The sequence below is a fragment of the Pipistrellus hanaki genome (genome assembly GCF_964339955.1).
Source record: "Pipistrellus hanaki genome assembly, chromosome: 8".
NCBI classification, from domain to species: Eukaryota; Metazoa; Chordata; class Mammalia; order Chiroptera; family Vespertilionidae; genus Pipistrellus; species Pipistrellus hanaki.
Window position 1 is genome coordinate 85,046,008 of NC_140510.1, and position 21,350 is coordinate 85,067,357.

Genomic DNA, 21,350 nt, shown 5'->3' on the forward strand with positions numbered 1-21,350 from the left:
ATGAGATACTTCCACATTCTGGAGTTCTCAAATTCCCCAAAGTACATTTTTGTTTATAACTTGAAAGCCACCTGATGGCCAAACCCTAAATGTTTTAAATAAAAATCTTTGTAATGGAAACAAATTCTAATTAAAACATCCCTTAGGAAATGCCAAATCTGCAAGTTCCAGGAATGAGGGAAATAAGAGAGAGAAGTTCTGTTCATTATTGTGTAACTTGTTGGGATGCCATCCATAGTTTGTTTTTTTTTTTTTAAATCAATCTTTATTGTTCATATTATTACAAAGGTTCCTCATTTCTTCCCCCCTCCACCAGGTTCCCACCCCACCCTCTGCCCCCTCCCCATCCCCCATTGTCCTCATCCATAGGTGCACAGTTTATGTTCAGTCTCTTCCTCCCTCCCTTTCCCCGATAGTAAATCCCTTTTCAGATAGTAAATCTGTTACTTAGCATTTTCTCATATCAATAATACCTCCACATGCCCAATGATACACTTCACACAAAAGACATTTTCAAATAGGTCAACCAGCCTCATCCAGGCCCCACCCAAGGCACTCACAGATCAACACCCCAGCGCTATACTAACTCAACACATCCAGATCTAAGCCTTCATCACTTGATTCAGCAGACCCTCAAGTTCCCGCAAAAGTTTCCAGCCATGTCTGAGAGGCAGCCGTGGGCAGGTACAGGCGAGGAGCGAGCTGTTTCGGGCCTGGCTGCTCCGGGCCTGGCCTCTGTTGCTCTGGTTCGTTCCACAACCAGCTGCTCCGGGTCTGGTCACTGCCGCTCCCGACCTAGTTGCTCTGGACTTGGCTGTTGCTGCTACAGGCCTGGCCGCACCCGACCCGGCTGCTCTGGGACCGGTTGCTCTGGTCCCGGCCGCTCCGGGCCTGGCCGCTCCCAGCCTGTCAGCCGCTGCTCCGGGCCTGGCCGCTCCCAGCCTGGCAGCTGCTGCTCCGGGCCTGGCCGCTCCCAGCCTGGCAGCCGCTGCTCCTGGCCTGGCCGCACAAGACCCGGCTGCTCCGGGCCTGGCCGCTCCCAGCCTGGCAGCCGCTGCTCCTGGCCTGGCCGCACCAGACCCGGCTGCTCCGGGCCTGGCCGCTCCCAGCCTGGCAGCCGCTGCTCCGGGCCTGGCCGCACCAGACCCGGCTGCTCCGGGCCTGGCCGCTCCCAGCCTGGCCGCCGCTGCTCCGGGCCTGGCCGCACCAGACCCGGCTGCTCCGGGCCTGGCCGCTCCCAGCCTGGCCGCCGCTGCTCCGGGCCTGGCCGCACCAGACCCGGCTGCTCCGGGCCTGGCCGCTCCCAGCCTGGCAGCCGCTTCTCCAGGCCTGGCCACTCCCAGCCTGGCAGCCGCTGCTCCTGGCCTGGCCGCACCAGACCCGGCTGCTCCGGGCCTGGCCGCTCCCAGCCTGGCAGCTGCTGCTCCGGGCCTGGCCGCTCCCAGCCTGGCCGCCGCTGCTCCGGGCCTGGCCGCACCCGACCCGGCTGCTCCGAGCCTGGCCGCTCCCAGCCTGGATTCTTCGTGGTTGTCTACTGCTGTTCTGGGCCTGGCTGCTCCCAACCCGGCTGCTCTGGGCCGGGCTTCTCCGGGCCCAGCCACTCCGTGTCTGGGTGTTCCTGGACTGGCCACCCTGGGCTTGGCCGCCTCTGCCTCAGGCCTGGCTGCCACTGCCCCAGGTCTGGCTGCTCCAGTGCTGGCCGTTGATGCTCTTGTTCTGGCTGCTGCTGTTCTGGGGCCTGGCCACTGCTGCTCCGGGCCCAGCTGCCACTGCCTTGTGCCTGGCCACTCTAGGCCTGGTCGCCGCTGTTCCAACATTCTGTCCCTTTTTTCTCTTCTTTTTTTTTCTCTTTTTTTTTTAAAAAAAAAAACAAAACGCATTTATGTTGCAATGTTGACTGGTGCGTTGAGTTCTGACTTAGTCTTTGATTTTTCAAGATCTTCTTTGTATTCTTTCTTAAGTAATTTTACTATCATTTGCTCTCACTTGATTTCTTCACATTGAGAACTTCTTTGGTTTCTTCCTCCTTGTCCTGGGAGCTCAGCAGGTTGGCCTGTGGCACCCCTTTGTTCTCCGCGGGCTCCCGCGCTGCTCCAGTCTGTTGCCGGGGTCGGCGCCGCCCAGGAAGCAGCCCCCGTCCTTGGCTCCGTTGCCAGCGCTCAGCAGTCGAAGGCTCAGGGGCACCCCCCCCACTGGGGGCCCCGTCGCCCGGCTCCTTGCTGGCGCCCAGCTGGCCGGTGTCCGGCAGGGGCTCCTGCTCCTCGTGGCGTTCCTCCAGTCTGGAGCTTTCTTTCTCCCTCCCACTAGGGGAGTCCAGGATCAGAGTCAACAGACTGTCCTCTGCGCACAGTGTGCGCGACTCCGGGGGCTCGGCCTTTCGCCGCGCTCCCAGGACTCGACCTCACAGCCCCATCTCCCCCTGCCCGAGCCTGGGTCCCCAGGGACTGGCCCAGACCTGGAGTTCGGGGCGGTCTGGACTGAGGCTCAGAGCTGCCGCCGGAGGCTTTGTTTCTTCCGGCTAGGGTAATCAAGCATCAGAGTCAACATTCAGTCCTATGCGCGCCATGTGTGCGCGACTCCGGGGGCCCCGCATTTCGCCGTCCCCCGGGATTGTCTCCCCCTGCCGGAGCCTGGGTCCCCAGGGTCTGGCACATAACTTGGGGCTCAGCGCTGCCGGTTCGGGGGTTCAGCCCAGGCTGGGGGTTCTATTTCCTTCCTGCTAGGGAACGCCAGGCAGCACCCAGCCCTCTCCTCCTCTCCGGCTGCGACCTCTCCGCGCGCGCGTGCGTGCGAGCACGCAGCATGTCTCCGTACCTTAGGCTTTTTTTCAGCTCCTCTGATTTTCCTTCTGGTTTTCTCCCTCCTTCCTATTGTAGAGTTTTCAGTCAGTCGACTACCTGTAGCTCTGGGCAATGTCCACTCTACATTTTAGTTGTATTCCCTTGAAATTGTTGTGAGCTGCTGCGGCTAGGTATATACCCGAGCAGCTATTTTGAGTAGTTTTAATTTAAATTCAATAAATAAATGTATAAAACTTAACATGTGTTGTTTTTTTTTTTTTAAATATATTTTATTGATTTTTTACAGAGAGGAAGGGAGAGAGATAGAGAGCTAGAAACGTCGATGAGAGAGAAACATCGACCAGCTGCCTCCTGCACACCCCCTACTGGGAATGTGCCCGCACCCAAGGTACATGCCCTTGACCGGAATCGAACCCGGGACCTTTCAGTCCGCAGACCGACGCTCTACCACTGAGCCAAACCGGTTTCGGCAACATGTGTTTTTATTTCAAGTTTTTAACACTAAACTTCACTACAGTTAGAAATTTACAAAAAAATCAATATCAGGTAAGTAGGGGGTCTACCCAAAACCGAAAAACATGGCAAGGGGTCTACAGCACAAACAAGTTTGACAACCTCTGTTCTAGGTATTTCTTTATGCACACATGTCAGTGTTCTCCAAGAGATTTTCAAGACCCCTCACAAGCTGTCAGCTATACCTTTTTAAACTGGTAGCTGGAAAAAATACATCTGTGCTAAAGGAGTTACTGGCTTCTTGCAGTTACTACTACTTCGTGATCCCCGGATTGGGAGCCACTACCCTCAACCTTACACCTCCTCCTGTCTTCTGTCTCTCCCCTCAGGAGCCGGACAGTGACGATGAGTGGCAGCACCTGCTAGAGGCCACGGAGCCTGTGCCCATCCAGCTGAAGGCCCCGCTCACCCTGCTGTGCAATCCGGACTTTTGCCAGCGCATCCGGAGTCAGCTGCATGAGGCTGGAGGGCAGGTGACGGGCAGAAGGGTGCTGTGGAAGGGACTGGAGACTGTTTTCACAGAGGAGACATTAAAAACCATTGACTGGCATAAGGAAGTTTGTCCCTTTCCAGTTCTTTTTCAGTCCATCTGCTTAATTCAAGGAGATTTGCTAACCTGCTTTAGTAACCCAGAAAGAGCAAGCCTCAGGTTTCTCTTTCTGAAGAGAAAAGCATCCATCTAGAGCAGGAATCAGCAAACTTTCTGATGGTAAAGATTTTAGGCATTGTAGGCCTCGAGGCAAAATGGAGGACTTCTACAAGGAGCAAAACCACATTTACAAGATTTTTATTGACAAAATGAAAAACACAGCTATAACAATTGCATATACAATATTTTTTAAAAATATATATTTTATTGATTTTTTATAGAGAGGAAGGGAGAGAGATAGAGAGAAACATCGATGAGAGAGAGTCATCGATCAGCTGCCTCCTGCATACCCCCTACTGGGGATATGCCCGCAACCAAGGTACATGCCCCTGACCGGAATCGAACCCGGGATCTTTCAGTCGGCAGGCCCACCCTCTATCCACTGAGCCAAACCGGTTTTGGCATACAATATTTTCTAATACAGGTAGGCTAACAAGAGGAATGAGATTCTTTTTTAGGGAGTGACATTTTGCTTATTTGATTTTCATAGTTAGCGTTCCCTCATACAAAACTTTCCTTACGTCTCTGAAACACAGTGATCTTCCTTCTTGGGAGTTCATCTTTTCTGCTTTCTTTTTAAAGTCTTTAAATGATCTTCAGTAAAAGTACTAAGATGTGAAACCATCACTATAATCCAGGTTTTTAAAAAATTTTATTTATTTTTCCTTACCTGAAGATTATTAATTTTAGAGAGAGAGGAACATTAATGTGAGAGCGAAACATCGATCTGTTGCCTCCCTTATATACCCAGACCCGGATTGAACCCTCAACTTAGGTATGTACCTTGACTGGGAATTGAACCCACAACTTTTTGATGTATGGGACCATGCTCTAACCAACTGAACTAACTGGCCAGGGCTTTTTTCCTACCATAATCTAGTTTTAGAACATTTTCAGCTCCCCAATAAGATGCTCATACTTATTTACAGTTAATCATCATTCCTACTCTCAGTCTCAGGCAACCATTAGTTTCCTTTCTGTCTCATAGATTTGCCTTTTCTGGACAATCTATATAAATGGAATAATATGGCATATGCAGTGTTTATCTAGCTCTTTAGCGTAAAGTTTTTGAGGTTCATTTATGCTGTAGCATGTATCAATACTTCATTCCTTTTTATTGCTGATAGTATTCTATTATATGGACATTTATTAACATTTTATTTATCCACTCACCAGTTAATGGACATTGAGGTTGTTTTCACTTTTTGGCTTTTATGAATGATGCTGATATGAACAGTCACATGGAAATCTTTTTGGCTATATCGTTTCTCTTGGGTGGATAAAGTAAATGGAATTGGTCGGTCATATGGTAAATTCATGTTTAACATTTTAAGAAACTGAATTATTTTCCAAAGAGACTACACCATTTTGCATTCTCAGAGCAATGAATGAGGGTCTCTATTTTTCCACATCCTTGGTAACATGTAATATTGTCTGTCTTTTGATTATAGTCATTCTTGTTAGTATGAAATACTACAGCATTGCTAATTTCTGATGTTAAGCATCTTTTCATATGCTTATTAGCCATTTGTGAAATTTCAATTCTTTTGCTCATTTTTATTTTTTATTTATTTATTTATTTTATTTTTTCTTTTGCTCATTTTTAAATTTGGTTGTTTGTCTTCTTATTGAGTTGTAAGAGTTCTTTGTATATCCTGGATACAAGATCTTTTTCAAATCTTGTATCTGAAATATTTTCTTCCAGTCTATGCTTTGTCTTTTTATTATTTTTAAAAAATATGTATTTTATTTATTTTTTACAGAGAGGAAGGGAGAGGGATAGAGTTGGAAACATCGATGAGAGAGAAACATTGATCAGCCGCCTCCTGCACACCACCCACTGGGGACATGCCTGAAACCAAGTTACATGTCCTTGACCAGAATCGAACCTGGGACCCTTGAGTCTGCAGGCCGACGCTCTATCCACTGAGCCAAACTGGTCAGGGCTGTCTTTTTATTCTTATGAGTGACTTAAAGCACACAAGATTTAAATTTGATGAAAACCAGTCACCATATTTTTCCTTTGTAGATTATGCTTTTGGTGTTGAATCTAAGAAATACTTTCCAAACTCAAAATCCTGAAGACTTTTCTTCTGTTTTTTTCCAAAAGTTTTCTAGTTTTAGCTCTGACATTTAGTTCTCTGACCCATTTTGAGTTAAATTTTGTTTGAATTATGAGGTGTACATTGAGAGGGATCTAAGTTCATTTTTTTGGATGTGGGTATACAATTGTCCCAGCATCATTCAACAAATGTGCCTTGGCACTTTGCAGCTCTCTTTTGGCCCTTACTGTTGTATCATGTTGTATCATGTTGTACTGGATAACTTTTTGGTAGGGAAGCAGGCTAAAAGCTCTGCCTCCAGGGTAAGAAAGACTTCCTAAGTTGGAATTCCACCTGAACTCTTGAGCTGTGTGATTATTGACTACTCCCATAACCTACCTAGAAGCTTCAGTCTCCTCATCTATAACTATATTTGTATTTATCTCATATAGTAAAGATTAAGTAAGCAAATACATGAAAAGACTTAGAGCAGTGAATAGCATACTATACAATACTTTATGTGTTATTCTTCTTTCAGGAAGAATCTTTAAAGAATAGCCATTTAAAGCCGAAACCGGTTTGGCTCAGTGGATAGAGCGTCGGCTTGGGGACTGAAAGGTCCCAGGTTCGATTCCGGTCAAGGGCATGTACCTTGGTTGCAGGCATATCCCCAGTAGGGGGTGTGCAAGAGGCAGCTGATCGATGACTCTCTCTCATCGATGTTTCTAGCTCTCTATCTCTCTCCCTTCCTCTCTGTACAAAATCAATAAAATATATTAAAAAAAAAAAAAAAAAAAAGAATAGCCATTTAAAAATAGAATACTGCATGACCAATGTTGCTCAGTGGGTTGGAGCATTGTCCTGTGCACTGAAGGGTTGTAGGTTCAATTCCTGGTCTGGGCACATACCTGGGTTGCAGGTTTGATTACTGGTCAGGGAGTGTATGGGAGGCAACTGATCGTTCTCTCTCTAAATCAATAAAAATATATCCTTGCCCTGGTGGGTATGGCTCAGTGGTTGAGCGTCAACCTATAAACCAGGAGGTCAAGGTTTGATTACTGGTGCGGCACATGCCTGGGTTGCTGGCTTGATCCCCAATAAGGGGCGTGCAGGAAGCAGCTAATCAGTGATTCTCTCTCATCATTGATGTTTCTCTCCCTCCTTCTCCCTTCCTCTTTCTGAAATCAATGGAAACATATTAAAAAAACACACACATATCTTTGGGTGATGGCTAATATATATATTATTATCCTTAGCTTGCAGGCTGTATAAAAATAAGTAGATTTAGTCTATGGGTTGTAGTTTATCAACCCCTGGTCTAGAGTTGAATAACATTGTCTTGTGACCATTGTTTTTAATTTTCAGAAGTGTATGTCAGAGAGTGTGTATGTGTTTTGTTTTATCTTTAAAATGAAGGGCTGGAGAAGAGAGGGAGCAAATAGGAATTGCATTGGGTCTGACACAGAGATTCTGAGTGACAGTCCCCTCTCCCTTGACCACTGCTATTATAAGTTAGATGACTGAGCATCTGTACTCCTCTTCCCAGGTACAGTTTCCCTATTTCTCTCTTTTCTGGGCCTTAGACTCCCAAAGAAAGGAATGAGAACATCTGGTATGATTTGCCAACCCCTTGGGGACACTTAATATGTAGAACTCTTCTTTTACCTCTAGTAATATTGATTGCTTCTTTCTCTCACGTCACCCAGATCCTGAAAGACATGCTGGAGGGTGCGTCCTGTATCCTCCCTGCACTCCGGGTCCTGAGCCATCTTCTGACCAGCTGCAGTGACTCTGTTGCCTTGTATGCCTTCTGCCGGGAGGCAGGGCTCCCTGGGCTGCTGCTCAGGCTCCTCAGACACAGCCAGGAGAGCAGCAGTGTTCAGCAGGTGAGCTCTCTGCAGGGAGCCTTGAAAGACTTCCAGGAGTTTCTTCTTCAGACTGCCATCTCTATTTGGCCCAATTGCCTTTTATTTTCTTTCCTTCTCTTTCTAGTTAGTAGAGCGTGAATTGCAAACTCTAATGCCTCCTGAGACCAGGCAGATAATGTTAGTCAGAAAAGCTGCCTGTGTCAGACTATTCCAATAGCGGGGAATAGATAAACCGGAGGTCTCATGTCCAGGCTGATGGTGTAGCCTATCCTCAGCTCCAGCCCAGTGTTTCCAGATCTTTTAGTTTTCCAAGAGAAGCTAGACATCAGATCTTATGCATAATTTCCCAATATCTAGAGCACTGTGCGTTTAAATGTGAAATTCTTGGCTTTCGTAACCCCATTTTACAGAACAGGTACTGAAGTTCGGAGAGTAACTGAGTCATACACAGGCTCTACCTTGTAAATGGTCCCGGAGAGGATAGTGGGAGAGCTAGGATTGAGACTCGGTTTTTTTGGGGGCGAACCTCTGCTTCTCTGCTGTGTCCTGCCACAGTGAGGAGAGAGAACAGAATGAAGAGATGTTTAATGGGATGTGGGCTCAGGAAGCTGGGAAGCTGCACTCTGCTGAGGAGTATTAATCTTGGGTGTTTAAAGAAATTGAAAAAAGAATTTGAGCTATTTTGAAAAACGTAGCATAATAAACTCCCAAAATACTGTTCAGGCCAAACAGGCACATTTTCAGACTATTTACAGCCCGTTAGCTGCCACTGGTTTCTTCTGGATCTCCTGTCTCTGTCCAGACATTCTCTTCCCTGCCCTGCCCCTTTTGTCTGGCTGACCTGACTGCATATCTGAAACCTTTTTTCCTGCCTTTTCTATTTCCTCCATCCCCTACATTGCCCTTACTCTGTTTTCTTCCTCGGCAGCAATGCTGGTATGGGGCCTTCTTACGGGACCTGATGGCCGTGGTTCAGGCCTACTTTGCCTGCACCTTCAATCTGGAGAGGAGCCAGACAGGTGACAGGTGGGAAGAGACACAGTTTTGTTCCGTTGGCCAGTTTGGTTTCAATTTCTCTCTCTATTCTTACTTCCCCTTTAGGAAGAGGCTAAGTAAGGAGAAGCCATGATTTGTGACAGGTTTAGGGACCAGCTGACTGGCCCCTCAATGTCCAGCTAATCCTCTTATAGACCCTGAGACACATCCAACCTTGCCCTAAGACTTTTGGGTTTTAAGGGTCAGCAGTCACTATACTCTAAATGAAAGGATCAAGATGTAAATAACCTAGAGAAATGGCAGAGAGAAGGGCTTGGAGGTTGTATATGTGGAGACTGTGTGTGTGCTGAGCAGGGGATCGGAGGGAGCATTGTGATGTGTTCCTTTCCTGAGCTGCTCCTACTCGCCCAGAACTGACCCATTCACCATGTCTAGGCTTTTAGTGGAAAGATGAGGAGAAACCGTGGGCTCATTTCCCCCAGCCTACAGGTATTTCAAGAAGCTTCCAACCTCTTTCTGGACCTGTTGGGGAAACTCCTGGCCCAACCAGCTGACTCCAAGCAGACTTTGCGGAGGGATGGCCTTATGGTAATCTGTTCCCACTTCCAGATTTCTGTCTCTTCTGCATTCCTCTGTTTCTTCCATCCCCTTTCTTATGACTAGATAGGGTTAGATCAGGCAATACACCAAATATTTGTTGAATGCTGACTGTGTGTCATATACAGTTTGAGTAAGAGAAAGTTCCTATCCTCAAGGGACGAGGGCTAGTCCAGTGCGGGAGATGTAAAGTTGTCAAGGACAGTAGTGTGAAAAGTGCATTAGAACATTGTGTAAGACACAGAGCACCACCAAAGAAGATTAACGCTACTTGGAGTGTCATAGAAGAAATCCTGGAGGAGGAAAAGTCCTTCGCAGGGATTTGGAAATACACAGAAGTTTGCCAGGGAGATGAGGCAGGAAAGTAGAGAGGATATTCCAGGCAGAAAGAGCAATGTCTATAAAGGCCCAGAAGCACTAAGCAGTGTGCCTGTTTCAGGGGAGCACAGATAGAAATATTTGTTCTTGAGGAGACTTGCACATCAGTCAGTATTCCCAACCTTACTTGTCTTGTGAACTAGTAAACTATATGGATGTGGGTTTTCTTCCCTGGACTCAGGAGTGAGGGACAGGGGAATGGAAGATTGAACGAGAAAATCTCAGAGCAGATAATTAGGAACATTTTTAAGGAAATAAACAGTTGCCTGGTCGTGCATACTGGTAATTGGGAACACATATTTGGGCGACTTTCCTCCCTCTAGCTAGCAGTCCATTCAATTTCTGGTAGTCTGAGAGCCTATTTTAACATTCCTCACCCTTTCAAGTCAGAAAGCTTTTAATATCTAATGTAAATTTTGGCCAGCAGTGACTCACTCTCAGCACTTCTCATATGTCATTGTGTAGTGAGTAGCATACAGAGTTTGGAATAGATACCCCACCTCCTGAAGTTCTGAGAGGGCTGGTTTGGGAGGGACCCAGGAATCCCCAGGAATTTTTATACTCATGGTCACAGATGACACTTTGAGAAACATCATCTAGGGAGCAGCTGATCTGAGAAAAGAACAACTGACAACTAATATTCCTGTCTTGGAAATGTGAAGGCAGTGATAATGCATCTTCTGTATGAAGAATACTTAAAATTAGATAGCTAATCCCCTGGGTTTCCCTCCTCCTTTCTCAGGTTCTCTGGGGAGTCTTGCTGCCTGCTAAGCCTAGTCAGTTTTCTGATGTCCTAATAGTAACCTGCCCTTGTCTCCCTCAGTGTTTCACTGTTCTGTGTGAAGCCATGGATGGGAACAGCTGTGCCATCTCCAAAGCCTTTTACTCCAGTCTGCTGACCACACAGCGGGCCGTGTTGGACGGGCTCCTCCGTGGCTTGACAGTCCCACAGCTCCCTTTCCACACACCCCCAGGTAACCAGTGTGGGAAGGGGAGGTTCTCTGGACGTACTCATTGAGTAGGTTCAACTTTGCTCTTTCTACTGCCGTCAGTGAACACAGTGCCTGGCTTCAGTGAGTGCCCGATAAATAACAACTAAAATAACAACTGAAAGAACGAAGGGGCAACCGAGAGAAACAACTAGATCTACCCTGCATTCTTTGCCTTTCTCCATAGGAGCCCCTCACGTGAGCCAGCCACGGCGGGAGCAGAGTGAGGATCTGCCTGGAGCCATTTCCTCTGCGCTGGCCGCCATATGCATTGTTCCTCTGGGGCTGCCTGGCTGCTGGGAAGCCAAGGAGCAGGTGTGAGCTGCAGTTTTTTTTGTTTTTGTTTTTGTTTATTTATTGATATTTTACAGAAAGGAAGGGAGAGGGATAGAGAGTTAGAAACATCAATGAGAGAGAATCAATGACCAGCTGCCTCCTGCACATCCCCCACTGGGGATGTGCCCGCAACCAAGGTACATGCCCTTGACTGGAATCAAACCCGGGACCTTTCAGTCCGCAGACCGATGCTCTATCCACTGAGCCAAACCAGTTTTGGCAGAGCTGCAGTTTTTTATTCCTATCCCTCTTATTGCCAGAGTGGGGAGGCTGGTTCCAGCATCTCAGAAAGGCAGAAAAATAAGCTTTTTATTTTATTTTTTTTAATTTTTTATTGATTTTTTGTACAGAGAGGAAGGGAGAGAGATAGAGAGTTAGAAACATCGGTGAGAGAGAGTCATCAATCAGCTGCCTCTTGCACACCCCCTACTGGGGATATGCCCGCAACCAAGGTACATGCCCTTGACCGGAATCGAACCCGGGACCTTTCAGTCCCCAAGCCGACGCTCTATCCATTGAGCCAAACCGGTTTCGGCAGAAAAATAAGCTTTTATGCCTCCTCTTAATCTGTAGTTCCAGAAACATGTGATCCTACCACTTGTAGAACATGACGTAACTAAAACCCCACAGGCCTTGATCAGTGACAAACTGCCCCTGTGGCAGCGTAACTGATCTGAAGCTGCCAGCGATACTTTCTCAAGGGCTCAGGATTCAGCCTTTCTGCTCCCTTTTGGCTGGCAGCACTGCTCTATACCTGGGGCTCACCAAGAGCCTGCCTTTTCGTTCCCCATTGGCCATGAAGACTGGAATGGAATGGGGTCTGAGGTTCCTGGTGAACCTAGGGAGGAGTAACTAGCAAGGGTCTGAGAGTCTTGATTCGTTGGAGATAGGATTGGAAGAATGAGAATAGGATTGAGTCTTCAGGAATGTTCCTTTAGATCTCTCGGCATTTGGCAAATCAGCTCACTGAAGACAACAACCAACTGAGGCCATCCCTCATCTGCAGTCTGCAGCATCCCACACTATGCCTACCCCTTCTTAAGGTACTGCCTGCCTGTAACCCTTGACACTTTAGATCTCTTTCTAACCCCCAGGATTGAGGGAGAGGCCCCTTGCAGGACCCTTTTTGCTTTTAAGTCTTTTCAACTGAGATGGCCCCCCTTGCAGCAAGAGGCGGAAATGGCCAAGCTTCTCTAATTCCCCCAGGTGTGGGGACCAGATCTATTGAGAGGCTAGCCTGTTTCCAGATGAGCCTTCTAGCCTAGGAGCCAGGTGCTGCCCTGCTCATAACAGACTCCTCTTCCTCCCTTAGGTTCTCTACTCCTGCTGCCACGTCAGTGAACACCTGTGCCGTCGTCTAGGGCAAGAGCCCCTGGCCTTGAAGTCATTGTTGATGTTGGTCCAGGGCAAGGTAGGCCAGCAACACAGGTGGGCATCTCACGGTGGCCCCACCATCTCAATCAGAGGTTGCTCTGATATCTTAAGTTTCCTTTGTAGATAAAGGTAGTGGATTGGGAAGAGGCTACTGAAGTGACTCTCTACCTCCTCTCCCTTCTTGTCCTTCGGCTCCAAGATCTGCCTTCTGGGTGAGTCATAAAGTAGGATCTCTCCACTGCAATTTTCTACCTTCAGAGCTCACCCTGACATAGAACAGCCTATCCTTAGGAGGGATTGTGATAGAGAGAGTGAAGGTTTCTGTACAGAGAATAGACCTGGATTCCCACCAGCTTTGTGACTTGGAGTTGGACATGCAGCCCAGGTGGAGAGTGCCTTCCAAGAAAGAGGGAAGGCCAATCACCGGCCTCCGTTCACACTGCTGCATCCCTTCTGTATCTCCTTATTCCAGAATGGAGAAGCTAGGCAGTGAGATTGCTACTCTCTTTACCCATTCACACGTCGTCTCTCTTGTGGTGAGTTTTCAACCTTTATCTTTCCCCCTATCATCCACCCTTTTGGGGAGTGGGGGAGTCATTGTCCCCTTTCCAGCTGCTGATGCAGTGTTCTTCTGGTCTAGGACGGAGACCTAGATCCTCTCTGTTTGTGCTGAATACCATTTCTTCTCCTTTAACTCTGCAGAGTGCAGCGGCGTGTTTACTGGGACAGCTTGGACATCAAGGAGTGACCTTTGACCTCCAGCCTATGGAGTGGATCCCTGCAGCCACTCATGCCCTGTGTGCCCCTGCTGAGGTGAGATCTGCTAGATAATGCATAGACATGTTTTCTCTGAGTCAAACGGACTGGATTAGGGAGAAAAGACTGAAATGCCAGCCAGTCTAGAGTAAACTAAAAAGTAGTAAAGGAATCTTTCCTATCCTCTGCCTCCAGGTAAGTGACCCCTCCGAGCCCAGACTGGTCAGGGCTTTAGACCTGTTGTTAACACTCTAGACTCCTAAAGAGGGAGGAAGGAGGCATCATTTCTCTTGGACTTCTTTATTTTTTATTTTTTATTTTATTTTATTGATTTTTCACAGAGAGGAAGGAAGAGGGATAGAGAGTTAGAAACATCGATGAGAGAGAATCATCGACCAGCTGCCTCCTGCACACCCCCTACTGGGGATGTGCCGGCAACCAATGCACATGCTCCTGACCGGAATCGAACCTGGGACCCTGCAGTCCGCAGACCGACGCTCTATCCACTGAGGCAAACCAGTTTCGGCTCTCTTGGACTTTGACACTTGCCTCTAAAGGGTCTCTCTTCTAGGCTCTTTCCTAGTCTATTTTCTTCACTGCCACCAGAGTGAGCTTTCAAAAAAGAAAAATTTGGTTATTTGTTGAACCAGTAATTACTTAACACAAAAATAGGTATCGAGTACCAGAGACTATTCTAGGTTCTGAGAAGACAGCCATGAATTAAAGAGACAAAATCTGTCTTGCCCATGTGGGGCTTGTGTGCTTCCTCAGTGACTTCCACTGCTTCTGGGATCAAGTCCACATTCTTTAGCAGGCTACCGAGAGCCCGTCTGTTACCTCCAGGCTCTGTGATCCTGCTAGACCAAAAGGGTTACCACCTTCCAAATTCACTGTGGTCCTCTGTGACTGCCTTTGTATATGCTGTGACTTCCACTTGGAATGTCCTCCCTGCCTCCACTTTCTTTTATCTGTCTTTTAAATGTTTAACCCCATCAGTGTCCTACCTCTAGGAGACAGAGTTAGGCACTCTCTTTTATTTTTTAATATATTTTCATTGATTTCAGAGAGGAAAAGGGAGAGGGAGAGAGAGAGACAAAAACATCAATGATGAGAGAGAATCATTGATTGGCTGCCTCCCGCACGCCCCCCACTGGGGATCGAGCCCGCAACCCAGGCATGTGTCTTTGACTGGAATCAGTCCAAAGGCTGATGCTCTCTCTCCACTGGGCCAAACCAGCCAGAGCAGAGTTAGGTACTCTTAACTGTGAAATTCCACCTCCATCCTAACCTCTTGTTTAGGAAGACACTTAAAATTGTTTCCATGTGTGCTTACCCTGCCAGACTGTGTGTCTTTGGGACAGAGTTAGTCATTGACAAATAAGCAGGAACCAAGACTCCTCTAAGTTCAGGAGAACTCCCCACACAACACCAGGCTGAGGAAGGGCTCTTTCTGCCCGGCCAGGAAGTGGGTGCACAGGCTGTGAGGCCCCCTCATGCCTCTCCCCTGCAGGTCCGGCTGACTCCACCTGACGGCTGTGGGTTCTACGACGGCCTGCTCACCCTTCTGCTGCAGCTCCTCACCCAGGTACAGCTGCGTCTGAGGGCGGTGGAAAGGAAGGAGAGAGAAACGGGGCATTTTAGGGAGCTGCCGGACGTTAGGAATGAAGAAGCAATCCACAGACTACTATGCTTGTGATGGCTTTAGAAGGGCCCGTCTGCCTTCCGTCTGGGCCTTTTAAAGGGAACTATTCAGATGCATCCCTTAGGATTCAGTGGGGAGAAAAGAGTAGTTTCCTGGTTAAGGTGTGGTAAGAAAGAGACCTAAGATAACAGGGAAAGCCTGGCTGGGAAAACAAAAGGGATTATTTCTGGGACTTCCTATCCTTGTAGGTCAAGGACTGGAGTGGGAAAAAGGCATTTGACTCCTGACTTTGACCGCCCCACCCACCTGCTTTATGTCTGTGTCTCCAGCAGGGGAAGGCGAACCTGATAAGGGACGTGGTTAGCTCAGAAATGTGGACCGTTCTGTGGCACCGCTTCTCCATGGCTCTGAGGCTCAACGAGGTTTCTACACAGGAGGAGGAGCTAACGCCGTCCAGTCCACATAGCTCAAGCTCAGAGCCAGACTGGACACTGATCTCACCCCAAGGTAGCTTTTCATCTGCATGGCCTCCTTTATGGGGCCAATGTATTGATCTCTCTTCCAGAGAAGTAGCCTAGAACTGGAGTAGCCATAGAGATTGCTGCTGCTGCCTGGGATGGGAAGGGACTGAATAGATGGTAGCTCTGGGAGCAGGAGCATCGGGGATTCTTGTCTGCTCCACTGGCCCTTCATTCTCGGTATTTCCAGGGGTAGCAGCCATGTTGAGCCTGGCTGTGGCCACCTTCACCCAGGAGCCCCAGTTATGCCTGAGCCATCTGTCTCAGCATGGAAGTATCCTCATGTCCACCTTGAAGCATCTGCTTTCCCCGAGCTTCCTACAGCAGCTGGGCCAGGCGTGAGTTTGAGCGAGAGGAGGGAGACCAGAAGAGCCGGAGTCTGCGTGGGGGGTGGGGAGGGGAAGGCAGGAGAGACATAGCTGACAGCTTGACCTATGAGGCAAGAAATGGTTTGCTGCGATTGGGGAAGGAGAGCTGGCCTAGGAAACTTGAGAAGAGGGGGATAATAAAGGGTGAGTGAGCAAGGCCAAGTAAATCCTTCCACACTCACCTCTTTAGGCCTCACGGGTCTGAGTTTCTCCCCGTCGTGGTGCTCTCTGTCTGCCAGCTCCTCTGCTTCCCTTTTGCTCTGGATGTGGATGCGGACCTTCTCGAGGGTATCTTGGCTGACCTAACAGACTCAGCAGTCACAGCCCACCTGCTGCAGGTACTTGGGAGGCACGAAGGTGGGAGAGGAAGATGGCCAATGACCTTGTACACTCTAGTTCACTTCCAGCAGCTCCAGGGCTCTCCGTGGCCCCTGGTTGGATGTGAGAGTTGGAGTGGAGAAAGCATGCAGGCCTGAACGGAGGTGTGTGGTTGGAGCTGGGGCTGGTACCGGCATCAGGCCCTTATCTGAATTCCATTGGAGCTCGGTGTGGAGAACATCCCAGTCTCGGTGCTGGAGACTCAGCAGTTCTTGGCATTAGCACTGGGTCCTTGACAAGCAGAGCAAGGAGAGGACTTATTCTCTTGGGGTCCACATTGTGTCTCCCATGGAGCTCTGTGGGTCATCGCGCTCAGCTCTCTGTGGTATTTCTCACCATAGCTTGGCTTTTCTCCCAGACTTTGGGCTCCTAGCTATCAAGCGGCAGTGTACGCTCCCTCTCCCTGAGCTACTCTTGCTGCTCCCCTCCCCCCTTCTAGGTCTGCTGTCAGCATCTGCTGTTGCCACAAGTGGAGCTGCCCATCAGTCTCCTCACACACCTGGCCCTCGTGGATCCCATCTCTCTCCACCAGTTTGTGGACACAGTGGCTGCCTCCCCCGGAACCATCATCTCATTCCTCTCAGCTGCCCTGCTAGGGGACCAGCCGCTGTTGACCTCTGACCTTCTCTCTCTGTTGGCCCACACAGCCCGGGTTCTGCCTCCCAGCCACTTGTCCTTTATCCAAGAACTCCTTGCTGGCTCCGATGAATCCTATAGGCCCCTGCGCAGCCTCCTAGGTCACCCAGATAATTCTGTGCGGGCCCGAGTTTATGGGCTCCTGGGACACTTGCTCCAACACAGCATGGCCCTGCGTGGGGCACTGCAGAGCCAGGCCGGACTGCTCAGCCTTCTGCTGCTGGGGCTTGGAGACAAGGACCCTGCTGTGCGGCGCAGTGCCAGCTTTGCTGTGGGCAACGCGGCCTACCAAGCTGGTCCCCTGGGACCTGCCCTGGCAGCTGCGGTGCCTTGTATGACCCAGCTGCTTGGAGATCCTCAGGCCAGTATCCGGCGCAATGCCGTGTCAGCTCTGGGCAACCTGGCATCTGAGGGGCTGGGAGAAGAGCTGTTACAGTGCCAAGTACCCCAGCGGCTGCTGGAGATGGCGTGCGGAGACCCCCAGCCACATGTGAAGGAGGCCGCCCTCATTGCCCTTCGGAGCCTCGGCCAGGAGCCCTGCATCCATCGGGTACGCTCCAGGGGGCTTAGGGGCCACAATGACGGGGTGGTGTTTCACAAGTTTCCTGAGAGAGTCTTTAAGGAACTGGAACGTCCAGAAATCCAGCTTGGTCCCTCTTTGGGAGCGGGACACCCAGCGGCAGTGTCTTGGAAATGAGTTTCCCATCTGCCATCTCTGACCACAAAGGGACCAGAAAGGACCGGAAGGGACCGGAAAGAGGCCTCCATTGGCTGAGAAATGCCTGGGATCTTGGGACCGTTGTTTCTCTTCCAGAGGCTACCTGAGAGGGAGTGAGGGAAGATTGGAAATGCTGAGGTATAAGGTGGTTTTGGCACCATGCTAAACATTTTACCTTGAATATTTGGTTTAAGCTATTACATTCCTCATTTTGCAGGCTGTGAAACAGGCACAAAGAATTTAATAAATTGTCCAAATTACAACGCTAGTATGTAGGGTTAGACTTTGAAGTCAAGAGTCTGAGTCTAGAAACCATACTCTTTTTTCTATTTTTTATTTTTTTATTGATTTTTCAGAGAGGAAGAGAGAGGGATAGAGAGTTAGAAACATCGATGAGAGACAATCATCGATCAGCCGCCTCTTGCACACTCCCTACTGGGGATGTGCCCGCAACCAAGGTACATGCCCTTTACCGGAATCAAACCCGGGACCTTTCAGTCTGCAGGCCAACGCTCTATCCACTGAGCCAAACCGGTCCCGGCTAGAAACCATACTCTTAACCATTCTGTCTTTTTGCTTTATTCTGTCTTTTTGCTCAATTTTCAGTATATAAATAGCCCAATGAAGTCACACATCTACCGATGATAAGGCTAAATCTCCAAGTTATAATATAATAGTTCAGTATAGTAGTGTCGGGTGGTTCATGCAGAACAGAAATTTGACAGGATAGTGGTGATATATGTTACAGGGTTTTCTGGTAATCCAAGTGGGGACATAATAAAAAGGATTCTTGGTGGTAATGAGGTTAAGACCCACTGGTCTGGATCCACAGCTGGGAATCACTGGTTTACTGTCACTGCTGCATTCATTACTCTTCCTGGGGACAAGTGCTTGGATGCCTTGGTGCCTTGGTTTCATGGCTTGTAACCAAAGGGAATGGAAATAGACCCCTGATGAGGTTTCTGCTCACAGGGTTTCTCTTTTATCACAGTCTATTTAGAATTCCCAAGAGCCTACTTTCTTCCTTTCCTGGAGTAGGAATTGCTAGTCCAAGTGAGAGTCCTCTGCATGTCCTGTTCTGTCATCTGCTCTCTCCCCCACAGTTGCTGGTGTCCCTGGGTGCCAGTGAGAAGTTAGCCTTGCTCTCTCTGGGGAATCCGTTACTGACGCACAACAGCCCCAGGCCTGCCTCTGCCAAACACTGCAGGAAACTCATTCATCTCCTGAGAACAGCCCACAGCACGTGACCCCAGATCCTGGGCTCCAGCCTCCACCTTCGCTGTCCTGCTATTGCCAACTCTTCTTTTTCTACTATACAAGCCACCAACTCAACCGAGAGCTAAGGATATTTAAAAAGAGATAAGCTGCCAACTCATCTGATTAGAGAATGAGAAACAAGAGGGATTTATGTGTAAAGCTGCCCTCCTCCCCCAATTCAGGATGATTTTAGCCAGTAAACTTCATTGCTGTTGGTGCCAGAGAAGGATCCTTCCTGCTCTACATCCAGGGGTCTTTTCTCCAATACTGTGCCTTGAACCCCAGGAACATGCTTCTCGAACCTTAGGGAGACCCTCCTACCTAAGAGATCTCTTCCTTTCTGGTGCTCCTATAATCCTCCCAACAGCTTCTGGATTTAGGCGCCCTGGCCCAAGGATGATGAAGACAGAGCCTGTCTCAGCTCTAGGCTGTGGGGTAAATGTCACCAGTCCCTGTGGTGGAGGGTAACCCACATTCCCATTCATGGGAGGGGATGGGGAGTGTATCCTTTTTTTGTTTTGTTCTTTTTTTGTAATCTATTTGTAAATCTTGTAATAAAAGGTGTGCCTCACCCTACTTTGAGCTGCCCGAGTAAGGGGTTGGGGGGTTCAGTCCCTCTTTAGCTTATTTGTGACGCTGGAAGCACTGGTGTCCTGTACAGACATCATCCTGGTTTGGGAGCTTATTTATATCTTTCCTACCTCCCAGCATCCCAAATGACCTACATGCAGACACCTACTTAGTTCCGAGCCCAGGCCACTGAAACTGAAATAGGAAACCATAGGGTGAACCAGAGAGGTAAATTAGATTGCTTTGAAATCTCAGGCTTAGTGGCTAGTGTTCTATTGGGTAGAGTTTTTGGGATGGGGAACCCTAGCTGCTTTGTTAGGGTAGCTGTATAGAGACTGCGCAGTGTGCCAGACAGGGGTATTTGGCAGACTCACTAGTTAGAATCATAGTCCAGCTGGCAACATTCTGGAAAGCTTAAACATTGACTCATTGGATAGCTTGCAACAAGCTTCCCAGGGCCTTCATTTCTCCATCCATAAAATGGGAGAGTCCTTTTTTCCATCCTTAAATTCCAATTGTTTTAGAAATGAAAGATATTGCCTTATTTTGACAAGGAATTTAGTTTGTATCTTCATTGTCTTTGTTTCTATTTTTTCCATAATTCCTCCATTCAGATAATTTCAACCAATTCCGCTTATTTACTGAATCTTTCCCATATTCCAGAAACTTCTAATTATTGGAGATAAAGCAGTGCCTGTCTGAAACAGACTTTCCATTCTGGTGTGGGAGACGGAACTTAATCCAAATGAGTGAATTACATATAGTCTGTAGAAAAGTAAAAAAAACTGGAGAAAAATAAAGCAAGGAAAAAGAATGAGGAGTGCTGCAGTAGAGATGGTCAGGGTAGGCCTCACTGAGAAGGTGACATTGCAGCAAAGGCTGAAGGCCATGAGGGAATGAGCAGTGCAGCTATCTGAGGGGGAGGCAGAGAGAATGATCACTTCAGAGGCCCTGAGATAGGCGCAGGCTCGGCCTGCTTGTGGAGCCAGTTTAGATGGAAGAAGTGAAAAAGGGGGAAAGTAGTGAGAAATGAGGACAGGAAGGAAAAGAGGACCAGATAGAGATCTCGTACTCTGAAGAGAGTGGGGATCTATTGAAGGGTTTAAAACAGACGAGGGCTGTGATCTTCCTCTGTTCAAAAGGATTCCTCTTTATTCTAGTGTTGTGAATGGACTCTGAGCAGTCCGGAAGATGGGAAGTAGGGTGAGCAGTTAAGAGGCTATTGTAGTAATCCAGGTGAGAGAGGATGGTATTCTGGACTGCGGTGGTACCAATGCAATGGTGAAAAGTAGTCATATTTTTAAATATATATATATATATATATATATATATATATATATATATATATATATTTTATTGATTTTACACAGAGAGGAATTGAAAGAGATAGAGAGTTACAAACATCGATGAGAGAGAAACATCGGCCAGCTGCCTCTTACACACCCCCCTACCGGGGATGTGCCCGCAACCAATGTACATGCCCTTGACCGGAATAGAACCTGGGACCTTTCAGTCTGCAGGCCAACGATCTGTCCACTGAACCAAACCAGTTTCGGCTGCTTTTGTTTTTAACAAAACCACAGTATTTTAACAAGATTTGCCTGTATTTAGGCAAATACAGTAGTGTGGTTTAAAAATTTTTTAAATGTACATACTCTTTATTATGAGTCCTGATATTTAGAAACTAGGCCTACATTCAGGACCCCCAGTACAGCATCTGGTCATTCGCTCTTCAGGGCTGAGGTTATTCAGTGGCCAGTCATTCCTGTCCAGTTTTCATGTGGCAGGAAGTGGATGTGCCTACACAGTTGTGGGTACAGGAAGTGGTGCACTGCTCCACCCCGTTGCCTGTAGCTGCCTCGTTCTGCGGCAGACGCTTCTCGAAGGGCTCTGCACAGGCTTGGCAGCCCTGATGGGTACCTGGGTGGTGGCAGGTGCATCGAGCAGTTCTCATCTTGAGGTGG

General features: G+C 48.3%; 1 protein-coding gene across 4 annotated transcripts in view; it reads left to right on the forward strand.

Annotated features, from left to right (window-relative positions):
- The window catches only part of STK36 (serine/threonine kinase 36), a 29,777-nt gene extending 9,200 nt beyond the window's left edge, over positions 1-20,577 (forward strand). For 3 of the 4 annotated variants that reach the window (XM_084892396.1, XM_084892395.1, XM_084892397.1), the window contains exons 11-27: positions 3,644-3,787; positions 7,712-7,891; positions 8,802-8,899; positions 9,352-9,457; positions 10,668-10,818; positions 11,021-11,148; positions 12,108-12,212; positions 12,482-12,580; positions 12,667-12,755; positions 13,016-13,079; positions 13,246-13,356; positions 14,810-14,884; positions 15,271-15,448; positions 15,650-15,797; positions 16,018-16,165; positions 16,645-17,391; positions 18,663-19,401. In XM_084892396.1, the coding sequence (XP_084748522.1) occupies positions 3,644-3,787; positions 7,712-7,891; positions 8,802-8,899; positions 9,352-9,457; positions 10,668-10,818; positions 11,021-11,148; positions 12,108-12,212; positions 12,482-12,580; positions 12,667-12,755; positions 13,016-13,079; positions 13,246-13,356; positions 14,810-14,884; positions 15,271-15,448; positions 15,650-15,797; positions 16,018-16,165; positions 16,645-17,391; positions 18,663-18,806 (2,715 nt within the window). In that variant the 3' untranslated portion in view covers positions 18,807-19,401. Of the gene's footprint in view, positions 1-3,643; positions 3,788-7,711; positions 7,892-8,801; positions 8,900-9,351; positions 9,458-10,667; positions 10,819-11,020; positions 11,149-12,107; positions 12,213-12,481; positions 12,581-12,666; positions 12,756-13,015; positions 13,080-13,245; positions 13,357-14,809; positions 14,885-15,270; positions 15,449-15,649; positions 15,798-16,017; positions 16,166-16,644; positions 17,392-18,662; positions 19,402-20,000 lie in introns of those variants that run through there. The other variant, XR_014795748.1, reaches the window with a different exon arrangement.
- The last annotated feature ends 773 nt before the right edge of the window (positions 20,578-21,350 follow it).